A 13680-nucleotide genomic window follows, 5' to 3' on the forward strand; every position below is an offset into this window, starting at 1 on the left:
AATAAAAGCTAAGCGTGCTCTGAAGTGCAAAGTTATTATGTAATATCACAGCAGAATCAGGGCCCCAGGTGCTGTACATACACCAAGGTTCATTTTCTGATCTGAAGAGCTTTCAGACTTGATGACACAGAAACGGGTGTGTGGGAGGGGAGAGAAGGACAATACAAACAGAGTGATTGCAGAAGGTGGTTGTTAAACTCTGTGGTAGTTCCCTGGTTCTGTAATTTCTCTCTTTTGTACAAAAACTTCATTCTAAATTATTCTTCTATCACTGGCAGATCTGATTTAAAAGGTTTCTTTACTTCCCAGCATTCATGTCATTGTTCACCCTCCCCCTTCCAGAATTATTACAACCTCAGTTATGCCAATTCAGCTGCAGCCTGCAGCCATACCTTAAAGGAAATGATCTGTGGTATTTCTTATTCTTGGTCTTCAGTTAGTTATTACTTAGCTATGAAAAACACACAGAGACAAAAACAATGAAGCAGCACTTTCAATTGTATTTGACGTGTTGGTAACACGGCAGCAGGGTCTGAGTCCAGTGGGGAAATAACAAAGGCTGAGTTACCAGGAGCAAAGAGGTAGGATAACTGAAGATTGGGAGCATTGAGATGGGAGTGTGGGTGGAAGGGTGAGGAAAGCAGGTGTTGGTCTCTGATGAGCAGGTAAGTGAAAATGTCCTGCTTGTGTACCAAGGAGGAATGAGAGCAGCAGTAACTCCTGTTTCAGTAATGACAGCTGCTTGGATGCCATCACAGGTGAAGCCAGGGTGAAAACTGGGGGGGGGAAAAAATCTCTTTATCAGCCCTGCCTTTGGGCACAAGTTTTTTGAGATGCTGTTGCTGGATCTGGTGTCCTTTAGAGCACTGGCACTGCTTGGTAGGCAAAAGGCCTGGGACAAACCAGAGTCCTCAGCCTCTTTCAAGTCCAAGTCCTCTTTAGCTCTTTACTACTGTTAACCATGCTGGGGAGGGAGGCTCATCCCAAAACGCTGCCAAGCACAGCACATTTCAGTTAGCAAAGGTGTGATACTCAGTTCCTCTGCTTCCCTCCAAATTCTCCTATGCAATGGCTGTAATCTCTGATGCTGCTTTCCACAAGGTTTGGTGGTAATTGTTAGTAACCCCAGAAAATGAGGCATTGAATTCACTGCTCTGCAAGACCTACAGGTAAAGGAGGATCTGTGGAGAAAGGAACCAGCAGCAGAAAGGCTGACTGTGCACAGACAAGCATTGCATGAGTGCTGGAGGGAGTTGATCTCCTTTCTGCTTCTGTGTAGCCCCTCCAGAGGATATGGTGCTTATTTCTGGGTAATTGCTTACTGGAAAAAAATTGTCAAAGATGGAAGGAGAGTGGCAAAATCTGTTGCAGTGCTGGAGGTATTGATTTATGAGAGAAGATTAAAATACGTGTGGCTCAGATAAATGTTGACTGAGACTGGAGCAGAACAGAAAAAGCAGAACAGAAAAGTGTAACATTGTTTAAATACTTAAAGTGTATTTGCACCAAAAAAAGAAGACAAATTTCTCAGTAACATGCCAGATCTGTAGCCACAACTAGTAGGGTGAAGTTTGGAGGAAGAAAATCCTCTTTGTTTATCTCTAGGTGACTGTCAGAAGCATGTTCTTATGCGTGACACATACCTTTCCCTCCTACCAAACTCTGAAGCAAAAATTCATGGAACATTAGTGGCACTTCCCATGCTATTCTGTTCTCCTTAATGGTATGTTATATGTTTCCCACTGGGCTTTGACTTACCTCTTTTGACTGTGTGCTCTTTTGGAGAGAGGAGTGCTCTTACAAGTGGTACTAGAGTTGGTCCCCCTGATCCTGATCAAGGCCCTTTAGGTTATACCGTGGCCCATAAATAAGTAATAATGGTAATGATAGCATGAGATATATTTGGCTGTGGAATGGCTTCCCATGGAGAGTAGCGAGAGGCTGATTGTTAGCAACAAATGTGAGGAAGCACACTGTAGGGAGCAGTTCTGTCAGCAGGGAGAGGGCTGGATGATCTAATAAGTCTTTTCCTTCTCTAGGTTATGATTCTCTGAATACTGCCTCGGAGAGCTCTCTAAAAGTCTCTGATAGTGTAAGCTCTCTATTACGTGGGTGTGGGTTTTACAGCACTCCAGGAGGCTCTTGCTGAGGACACTGTATAAATATATTCTGTTTTACATTGTGTGATATATTTTAAATAAAAGGGTCAGATCTTTTTTTAATTGCTTTGAAACATTCTGCAGTCTGATCTTTTTCTCTAAGAATTCAGAAACTCTGAAATGCTTTTGGAACATACAGACCTGTTGCAGGTGAAGAGCATGTCTCCACCTGGAGTTGGTTTAATACATATATAGCCCTGTTAAATTTGCCTCCTCCTGTATCCCACAGTGAAGTATCTGCTCTGAGTTCCAGCCTGCTTGAAAGTAAAATGGGAATCTCAGGCTGTCACAGTCCCTTTCTCTCATTCTCAATTTAATCTTTTTCCTTCTCTTGGTGTTTCAGCCTCATGGATTGCCCTTCACTGTGTTGGTTTTTCTTCTGTTTTGGTGTCTTGACATTCAGTAAGTGGGAATATTCCCCCAGGGTGTGTTTTGGTCACTGAAGGTGTGGTTCACCTTAAGAGAAGCTCCCTTAAGCCCCCTTATCTTGATGTGTGGCCTTTGAGGGGGGGGGGGGGGGGGGGGCGGGGGGGTTGAATGACTGCAAAGTCAGCTTCTCTTTCTCAGCTTTCATTTCCTACCCAACCAGCCTCTAATGTTCATTGACATATTCATCTCAGGTTTCCTGGGCCAATTATCCTGCTGGTTAAAACTTGGATTATTCTCACAGAGCAGGGAGTGGGGAAGAAAGAATCTGAGGTATCAGCTCAGGCCTATGGATTTTCAAAAGGCTTTTGCCAAGGTTCCACACAAAAAGTTGTTAAAGAAATCAAGTTTCTGTAGGATTGGAGGACAGTTCCTTCTAGGGATTTACTGGTGGTTAAATGATAGCAAGCAAAGTGACTTAATGTTCATTTTTTAGAGTTAGCAGAGTGATCCCCCAGAAATCCACTGGGCTGGTTCTTCATCAGTGACCTGGAATGAGAAGTGAACAGCAAAATCTCCTGGGTGACCTAATAAATTTGTGTGTGATACTAATTCTTTCAGGTAGTCCAGTGATATGTCAGTAGCAAACAACTTCAAAAAGGCATCAAAACTGAGCGAGTGAAACTGTAATTTATCTGAGGAAGAGTCATCAACACCATGCCTACATGATACTGAACTCAGAGCAGGTGGTGAGGGTTTGTGGAGTTCAAAGCTTTCCGAAATTTGTCAACAGCTTGTGGATATATAGGTCTTGTTGCACCCATGTTTTAATTCCAGTTGGTCTTTGCCTCTCAAGAAGGGTGTAGTGGATGCTATGAATGGTACACAAAACAATTCATTTGATCAGCAAGATAAAGTAGTTGCCATTTAAGGAGAGACCAAGAAGCTGTGACTTCGGATAGGAAAAGGCTGAGAAAATGATCAGGGGTGCAAAACTGTGAAGGTGGTGGATAAGTTGAATGTGCAACTGTTTTTTACCGGATTCCACCACGTGAAAGAGACTTACTGGAGTCAATCCTTAAAAAAAAACATTTGGCAACACTAGCAAGATGTTAAAACAGAAAACAAAAGTATGTCTGTCAATAGCAGTGAACTTCCTGAGCTTGCTGTCACAGGACATTGTGGAAGCTGCAGGTTGAAAAAACAATTAGGCAAATTTATGGACAGTGGGTTGATACATGGATGTTGAAAGGACAAGCTATGGAGATAATCTCTTATCAAAATTACATTATGCTCTAATTTTGTATGCCAGAATAAAGATGGTAGAAAGTATTTAGGATCCTTTAATTTGGGTTGAGTTCTTCCGTTCACCAATAGAGCTTGGGTTAGCTTGGGTGTGGGTGATTAGCTGTTTCTTCCAGATAACCCCAGGATGTATCACTAGTATGGTGTCTTTAGATTTCAGGTACTTTGACTGCCCAGGCCACTTCTTATGTGCATCTGTTTTTTCTCTGCTTTTATTTGCCCTGTTTGTTCCAGTCAAACAGCGATTTGATATTTGCTCTATCATAACAATAAACTGTTTAATTTTCTGTAAAATGGGTCTGTTCCCTACCCCTTGAATGTGTTTTTAGTTGTATTTAGCATTTGTAAAGTGCTCAGGGGCAGGTGGTGTTTTATGAATACAAAATAGTGTTAGGCTTTGTACTTGGGCACAATACTGTACCGTAATTCAAAGGCAATTCATGTAACATTAGTAAATCACTTTGAACTTTATGTTGAAAATACAAGCAGTAGTATAAAAATAAATCTTTTTATTTCCTCTGGTATATACAGTTAAATAAAGTAAGCCCATACAGCTACAAAACTGTATTGCCAGTATGCTTTGTTGAAATGCCATCACCTTGCAAAGAGACATTCCATGTGTTTTATACATGTTTATGGTTGAAGAATAAATTTTCAGTGCGTGTAAATGAAAAGATGTTTCTAAATATAGTGATCAAATAATATCCGACAATGCTTGTTTAAAGAAATACATACATCTTTTACTGCCAGAGTATTTATGACTCTAATAAGTTTAGTTGTTTTGCCTCATAAGGAGATTCCCACTCCTCCAAATATCAAACTTGTTGAAGTTGTGCTGTTTTTTTTCAGGAAGGAACAAATGATATTATTAGCTAAATGGGATTGCATGATATGAAAATACAATAGTGTAATTTAAAAATTGGACAGCGTGTAAGAAATATATTTTACCAGCAGTGGGAAATAGACCAACATTAAAAATCCATTGGCATATCCCAAATGTCTAAATAAATAAACATCACTGTTCAGCCAATTGAGGCAAGTAAGCTTTGTGGTTACCTTCAAGAGCACTGTTCTTTCTAATATCCTGCACAGTTATGAGTTCTGTGCATCACTCTTGCATAATCTGACCATTTTTTTGGTACTGTACATTGTGGGGCTGTCTGAGCTCTCATTGCCCTGTAGGTTTTATCAGAAGGAATACCAAGTGGTTTCAGGTCATTTCTCACTAACCATTCTGGGCATAAGCGGTCTTATGGTTCCCAGAGCATCAGCCATATTTGTATGTTCATCAAAAAAAAGTGAAAGCCTTCCTTCCCTTTCAGTTTGGAAACATGGGACAAAGTAAGATGCACCTGTAGATGTTCAGAGAGCTGTATTCTTGCTGCATGAGCAGTGAAAAAGAAACACTGTGGAAAGAGGGACTTGGGTCTGTGCCATCTTGTGTATATTTTTGTTTTTGTTTTTAAAATGTGAATGCTTAATGATCTGTTTTGAATCATAATGGTTTATGATGCTTCCTGTTATCTTAGTGATAGACTACAAAACTCTTTTTACATTAAGAGTTTATAAACTCTACTACATACTTCTTTAATTAAGAGCCAATGCTGAGAGTTTCTAATACAATTTCCAAAGGGGCTTTTTAGTGGCTGAGAAGACAAATTTCTAGCAGCCTGTTTTAGTAGTACAGAGGATGTGAAGGGAATGCTGTCACAGCACTGTGCAATGCCTGACCAGTTCTTCTCTGACCCGGCTGTACCAGCTTGATCCCAGTGGCACCAACCTCTCAGATTGGGCATTTCTGTGCTGCTCTCTTGAGCTGTATTTGGAGTTTTATATTCTACAATAAAAGCAAAAGTGAAACTTCTTCATTGAAAGAAGAGTTTCAAAGCTTACCTTGGCCTGGTCTCCCTGCTCTCATCTCTATCCTCTTGCCCACGGCCCTGCCTTCCTTCTGCTTTGTACACTAATTCTTAGTGTTGCCTCTCCTGATGAATTTTTTGGAGACTTTATAAGATTACTTTCACAAACTTTATCTGTCTAAATAGTTAGACTTCTAATCCAAACTTGTAGACCTTACAGATTTTCTTCTCCCATGATGAAACATGCAGACTTTCAAGCTCATTGAAGTTAGATGAAAAAGTATACATGGGGGAAGTGTCAAAAAAAGAGATTATTTTCCAGTTTGTTGCCAAGATGCTGTGAGAGACTGGACTATTAATGATTAATGATTCAAAACATTTGCCTGTTTGTGGAGGTGCCAGGGTGCTCTTAGGAGGCCAGGTTTGCATCCCTCGAGGGAGGAGGTGAGTTTTTGGGTGTGTATATGCTAGTCTGCATGAGACAGACGAGGTGAACTATCACAGCCTGGCTCCTGCAAGGCAAGATGGTGCTTCTTACTATGCTAATTGCTCTTCCTTATATAACTCCCTCAGTTGTTAAACTGCTCCCTTCCCCCAAGGGAAGATAAGATGGGGCATTATCAGCTCGACTGAGAGGCGGCTGAGAAGGGATCATAAACTATCAACCCCCAAAGTGTCCCCAGACTAATTTCTGGGGCCTTGCACCAGAGGAATGAAAGCTCCCCCCCACTCAGGGGAGGTACCTGGGAATTCTCACTGAGCGTGAGTATATTTTAACCCATTTCATTCTAATCCACTCCAAGGAATGCATTAACAAGAACCTGGGTTACTCTCCCCTTGCTCATTGACCATCCAGCACACTGGCAAATGTACCAAAAAAGTGAGGACAGCCTGAATTATCACCATACTTAAAGGGACAGTTGCCCATGCCATCTTCCTTCTGTTTGGAGGGCAAAACCTATCCAAGAAAATGTGTGTAAGCAAACTTCTGCAGAATGTTTGGGATTTTTTTCTGGTTGGTAAGCAGGAACAGTACAAGGGGACCCTTGGCCATTAGTTTGCTTGTAAAAATCATTCACTATCACAAGCCAAGTTTGCCAAATCAGTTTTCCTGTTTGAAATGTTCTGACTCTTGGGTGGCTGGTCCTGTAGCTTTGACTTCACTGAAGCTATTAAGTGTTATATCAGTAATAATAATAATGAAGCCTGTTTTTACTTATGTTGTTATTCAAGTCATGTGAAGGATACATACCCTGGTTTTAGAGAAAGTTGCATTTCAGGATTTGACCATTCTGACTGTGTCTCTTTAAATATTATGATACAAATAAATGGTAAGAAAATTCTTTGCAAGTTTCAAACCATTCTAGGTCTACTCTGTTGCCTCCAGCCAGATGCTGTCTGATGTTACTTAGACAAACCAGGGCAAACCATTATCCTGGGATTAAACACTAAATACCTGCAAGGAGCATTCTCTTTATCAGATAGCGCTCTGTTAGCAGAGTTCATTCACTTTATTGCATATATGACTGTGGTGTCAAATAGACTGATTTACAACACCTGGTCTTTTACATAATCTTTGCTATTTGCTGTGCTTGTAATCTGCCAAATCATTTAGCCTTCCCGATAGCAGAAATGCTGTAAAACTTAGATAAACTTGCAGAAGAAATGAACTCGAAGGTACTGCTTAAATCTAGGGCCTGCACATCTGCTGTAAATGCAGTGGCTGGTTTGGTTTCCCCTGCTTAATCTGTGATTGAATATGGCTGCTGGAGAAATTGAAATTTTATGATAGCACTACCGTCAGAGGAGATAAGCATTTGTATGCTAGACTAGATTAATCTAAAAAGAAGTTTTAGGTGTGGCTAATGAAAGCAGTGTATATGTTAACTGGGTTTCTTTGGGGTTCAAACCATATGTGTGTATCTGTATAGAGTCTAATCCTAAACTTTCTCCATGTGAAAAGTCTCATGTATCTGTGTGCTAGTTCTTGCTATCAGTGCAGCTTATTCCATTTTATGTTATCTTTAGATATTTTTAAGGAGTTTCAGTTTTTAAAGGGTACTTTCTGAATGCTAGTACAAACAACATATTTCTCTAAAATGATCTGGTTTGGCTACGCAAAACTCCATGTCCTTCTGAACTTTTTGGTTGGGGTAACTGAAAGACATTACATTTGCTTAAGGTTAGCCACGAACAAGATCCAATTGAACCAAAAGTTGTATTTTTTCATTTTGAGTCACTCATTTTTTGCTACTTAGACAGATAATAGAAAGACATGTAGACAAGCTTAAAATGTGGAAAAGAAATTTGCAAATTGGCTTTCTGATTGTGAGTGAGATTCAAGCTAGCACATTTGTAGGAAAATAAAAGTCTGTAGTCAAACAGAGGAGAGAGCCCTATGAGGCAATAAGGTCAAGTCAGACTGTATTAGAAACAGTGCTGACCATCAGATTGGAAGAAACAATAAAGATTGAAGGAAATAAAAGTTTTTATAGCATAACTTCAGTAGTCACCATTACCATCAATATTAACCCATCAGTACCACTGCTAACTCCTTTGAGCTGAGGGAGTAGTTCTGTGTCTCAGACACAACAATGAGTTACTTTGTCATGGACAAAGTAACTTGTCATGTCAAGCACTGGAATGGGCTTCCCACGAAGGTGGTGGAGTCACCATCCCTGGTGGTTTCCAAGAAATGACTGAATGTGGCACTCGGTGCTCTGGTCTGGTTGGCAGGGCAATGACCAGTCAAAGGTTGGACTTGATGGCCTTGGAGGTCTTTTCCAGTCTAAATGATTCTGTGACAATGTTCTGGTGACGGATGGGACGTAGCACTTACTTGTGGAGATAAAGAAGGGTGTTTTCTATGGTATGGCTAGTTCACAGAAGGAAAACCTTTTACCTGCTGCTGCTGCACAAGGCTGTTGGACAGCACAGGTGGGGGTCTGCCTTTAGGCGTAAATTGGCCACTACTAATCTCTCACATCCATAAACTGTTGTAGACATTTATTCTTAAGAATTTTTCATCCCATCTGAGTTGAGAAACCTCCCCCAGCTGTCTTAGTTGCTTAGTCTTTCTAGGTTCCTACAGTCATGAAAGAAGAATCAGAGGCTTTTCTCAAAGCAGAGAACAGCTTGAGATGTTTCCTCATGCTATGGATGAGCTCTTTTTGCTTACAAGAGAGGTACCCTATGGATCCAATCACCTGTGCTGATAGTTTCATTTGGGTGAATAAAGTGAATAATGTTTTGTGCATGAAAATCTTGGAATGTGTGAATTACTTCAGGATTGGGAACATCAGGTAGGTTGGTGCTAACAACAGCATGGAACAAAGGGGACTTTTGGGTAAAACTCTGGAGCAATATCTCTTACATATATCACGGAGAGATCACTGGAGAACAGTCTCCGTGGGGAAGCAGTGGAAATGGTATTGTTTAAGACATTTAAAATTGGACAGGAGGAAATATATTGTACTGATCAATCCTGTGCTGGTATTTAGATCAGGTCTTGTCTCCTGTGAATATTAATAGAGAGTCCCTGTCTGAAGTACCTGCCATTATTCAGTGCACATTACCAGATAATATTGGCTTGCAACCTTCCCCCACATCTGCACTTGCACTTAAAGGACAGTCTGAATGATGCTTAGCACCTTTACCTTTTCTCTTGGTGCCTCAAGTGTTGATTTTGTATTACCTTGCTTAGATTCTATTCCTTCAGTGCTTCCACCAGACAGACTCCATATAGTACACGGAGATTTACAGGAAGCACATGTAGTTTGTGGCAATAATAATAAAGTCTCCTGCTGTTTTCAAATCCCCAAGAAACTAAATCAAGTGTAGAGGTCTATTCAAAAAAAACCAAACGTGCAGCATAAGTCACTTTACCATTGCTAGCGTGGGTCTGCCTTGTACCTGTTTGGTGCATTTTACTGTCATCTCTTTGAGGTCTGTGTTCAGTCTCCAGAGTGCACCTAAGACATTACACACCTGAAATGGAAAAGCTGATGAAACAGCCTAAAATAGCCTGAGCACCCATGCTTTGCTTGCCTCTTTTTCAGTACCTCTGTGTTGTCATTACTGACATACAGCAGTTGTGGAGTCCATACAGCAAAATTCGTTCTGTGCCGGTGGCCCCTGTCAGACAAATCTAGGTCTAGTCTGGTTTATGGAGGCAGGAAAACTGGATTCAATTCCTTCATGGTGCTGTGATCTTAATGGAGCTGCGTTTTCTCACTGTGTTTCTGTAGGTACGAAGCCTCTCTCCTTGACCTGGTGGAAGCTATGAACCCAATATCAGCCCCGGGACACCTCTGCCGAGAACCTTTTGACAGGAACAACGCGCACACGCCCTGCTGTGCGAGCCACAGGCTGTCGTCATCTTGGTGCCAGACCCCCTGCAGCCCCAGGAGCAGAGCAGATGAGCTGGAAGAGAGCCGGCTCCTCAAGGAGATCTTCTTCATTTGACACAACTCCTTGGTCTACAGCTACTCTTAAATTCTTTGAGTGATCACTGCTTGTTTTCCCTCTTCTAAAACACAGCTAATTAGCATCCAGTTTCATTTTGGATTTAGTTATCATGATGCAAGTATATTGTTGGGGTAGGCCAATCAGGAATTGTTAACTTTTTTCCCTAAACCTTTCATGTGCCAAGTAATCAATTTAAAATAGCATTTTTTTTAATCTACAACATTTTCTAATAGATTGAAGTCACAGTTTTGCCAGCCTTATATCGGAAGTATATTTCATTATCGATTTTTTTGGCTCTAAAGCAGTTTGCAAGAACTGCCTAACATTCAAGAACCAGCAGGTTCAAAGTAGATTATTTTCTAATTAAACAAGTCTGTTTAAAACCTGGCATATTATAAAGGTACAAGCACTTTAGTACTTTTTCACTGATTTTATGATCTACTTTTTCCTTCAACATTCTGATATTTAACACGCTGAGTTTTTAGGGGATATATCGTAAACTCAACTCTACAGTGTCTGATAGTGTTAATAGTTGATGTTGCAGGTTGATGTACTAGGCACAGGTTTGAATTATATTCCTCTTTAAATCAGTGCTCTTTGACAGAGTTTATGTGCTGGGTAACGTAGCCCTGAAATAGAACAGAGTCAGACATTGTAGAGATCCAAAACCTATTTGATGTACTTTTCAAGATGAAATACACACTAGTGCTAGTATAAGAGCAGTCTTAAGACATATTCACTAACTTGCACTATTTTGATCCTGCATCCAGGTTCCATTGTAAATAAGACAAATCAGTAATTATTTCCACTAGCAGCTCGCAATGCACACGTTCCTGCCAGCTTTAATTATTCATGTTGTATCTATTTCAGTTTATTTAAATGCATTTCCCTCTACTGCATGTACTTGGTTATTTAAAGAAATGTACCGAATTGGTAAAAATGACTGCACATTACAGGATTAATGGTCATTTTCTGCACAATGCAGTGTTCATATTTTATTGTAACAGTAGCCACCGGCATGTGTTCCTAGAAATATGAGACTAAAATACTCATTTTGCACAGTAAAATTGCAGCGAGGGAAAGGTAGAATTGATCCAGTATGGGCAAGTTCTAGGCCATTTGCTCCCAAACACCACTTCATGGGCCAGTACTGCTTTTCAGACAGTCTCTTTAGGCAACCATGCTTATCTTAATAGCTGGGTTGAGTTACTGTACCAATGCTTGGGGTATGGCTGCTGCCTGCCTCCCTGCACTGCTCCTGTGCAGTGTGTGATGCTCTGCGAGGTGGATCTCAGATGAGAGCACCACAGCCCCTGGCAGCACCGTGCTCCTCTGTCAGTGAAACAAAAGGAGAGTGAAGGGGAAGAAGAACCTCAGGTTACTCTGGGCTGCTTCATTCAGGCCCAGTCTTAATCACAAATTAGGTGATATCCTTTCTGTGCATCCCAGGTGATTTTTAAAAGCTGCTTGGAGGAGTTTAAAGGAGGGAAGCAGCATTGCTGGACCAGAAAGTTACTACTGTGGAAAGTCTTTGCATGGTCTTGTCCTGCTTTTAGTGAAGTGTTACAGTTTTTTGGAATATGTCCATCTGCTGTTCAATGTCCCTCTTGTTCTACTCCCTGAGCCTGTGAAGGCCCAGGTTTCTGCTAAGAGCCCCAAAGATGAATTCAGTACCCTGGCCCAAGCAGAGCAGGTGGGGACATAAGTTTTCTCATTCTGTTGGCTGAGTAGTCTGCTGCTTAAAGAGGGCAGGAAAAAGGAGGAGAAAGAAGAGAAAAATGTACAAAGACCAGCAGGAAACTTGGGGATAACTGTCACATAGATCGTAGGGTTTCGGGTTGTTTTATGGCTTTTTTTTTTTTAGCTTTGTTGGTGTTTTAAGTGTTGGCATTTATAGAGAAATAGTTCTCTGATATCAGTCCAATTGCTTCTCGTCTCTTTTCCAGTTTGACTGAAACTTAAATTGCCTTTTCTAATAAATGCTGACCTTTCAAAACAGCAAAAAATACATGTATGTTTCTTGAAAGGTGCCTTTGTGTACCCAGTTGAGAACACTCCGTGGGAGCATTTTGTTCTTTGATTCCTTTGTGGGTGCCAATATTTAACTGCTTTCGGATTCCTTATGATCACTTAGTCCATAAAAAATTCTAATTCTGAAGGTGACTTTTGGCTTGAATTGTATGTTTTGGTTGTAGCTCTTTTTAAAAGGACATTGTCAGGGTTGTGGGCTCTATGCTCAAGGTGCTGTCCGTCAGTCTGACCTACATGGGGGACACACCTTTGTGAAGCAAAGTTTTCTAGCGTAAAGATGATTGAAACGCCTGATGGGTGAAGAGCTGTATGCTTTAATTCTCTATGAGATGTGGACAAAAGAAACAAAAGCTATTAATTCCGTAGACCCTGTGAAAAATCATTTTTTATAATGCTGGCTCTTGCTCTAGTTATCAGCAGTACATTAGGAATAGTGTTTAGCAGTCAGTGCAAGCAAAGATATTTTGCCATGAGGCACTACAAAGTTGAAGTTATTAAAACATTTATAGCCTTAGAAAAAAAATCAATGATTGTCAAATAGGAAAGGACAAAATCAGTAGTTGGTACTGGGAGGGGAATTGTTTTCCATCTGCTAAAACAGTAGAGGAAATGCAAAACTTAAACTAGCAAAAGCAATGATGTGACAGTGTCCTTTTAAGTTTGAGCTTCTATATTGGGAGCTGCTGCTGGGGAGTTGGTCCAGCCTTGGACGGTTTGTCCAGAGGGAATATTCCCAGTGAATATCCTTCAGCTACACATCAGACTGTGTTTTACATGAGGCTTTGTGTAGTAACATGACTGCTGCTGAGCCTTCTACCCACGCCTTCAGTTTGTGTCCTTCCCACGTGGTTTGTGCACACACACTTGCTGCCTGTTTTTGTAGTTTCTGCTTTTGTGCACCTTGCACATCACAGACCTGTAATAATCACACCCTTTTCATTTTTAGCCTCTCCAGTCTTGCTGTTGAATCCCATCTTGAGCACGTATTTATATGTGTGAGTTCTTAAACTAATAAATTATCTGGGGATTTAATTTATTCTTCCAGACTTTTATTTGGCTTATCTTCTGATTTTTGTCCAGCTCAGATGTCAATACTGCCATTGACAATGTGTTCCACTTCCCACATCATCACATCATATATGTTGTGAGTCTCCAGTTTGCTAAGATACATGACAAACTTGTCTTAAGCCTTCTCTTCCTCTCCAGGACATGGGTCTTGCTGTGAGAAGGAGCAAGGCCTCCTTTGGAGCATGAGGTAGGGGAGAGGTCTCAAAATACAAAGGAGAAGAGAATTGGAGAGCCAGCACCATGCTTTGGGACAAAAAAGTGAATTAAAGTGTAAGGAAGAAAGGATGGAGATGAAGGCAAGAAAGGACAAAGATGCAAGGCAGAGAACTGTACCAAAGGATCACCAAAGGTCGAGATGAAGTGGGAGTGAGCCAGAGGGCAGGGATGAGTTAAACTATAGTAAGCTGGCAAAGGAGAATTGTGTG

At 40.8% G+C, this 13680-nt stretch overlaps 1 protein-coding gene across 2 annotated transcripts in view; it reads left to right on the top strand.

The window, feature by feature from the left end:
* The window catches only part of KIAA1328 (KIAA1328 ortholog), a 174232-nt gene extending 161013 nt beyond the window's left edge, over positions 1–13219 (top strand). For both annotated transcript variants that reach the window (XM_048290621.1, XM_048290622.1), the window contains exon 11: positions 9937–13219. In XM_048290621.1, coding sequence (XP_048146578.1) covers positions 9937–10153 — 217 coding nt within the window. In that variant the 3' untranslated portion in view covers positions 10154–13219. The remainder of the gene's footprint in view (positions 1–9936) is intronic.
* Positions 13220–13680: the final 461 nt, after the last annotated feature.

This window comes from Corvus hawaiiensis, chromosome Z, assembly GCF_020740725.1.
Source record: "Corvus hawaiiensis isolate bCorHaw1 chromosome Z, bCorHaw1.pri.cur, whole genome shotgun sequence".
NCBI lineage: Eukaryota > Metazoa > Chordata > Aves > Passeriformes > Corvidae > Corvus > Corvus hawaiiensis.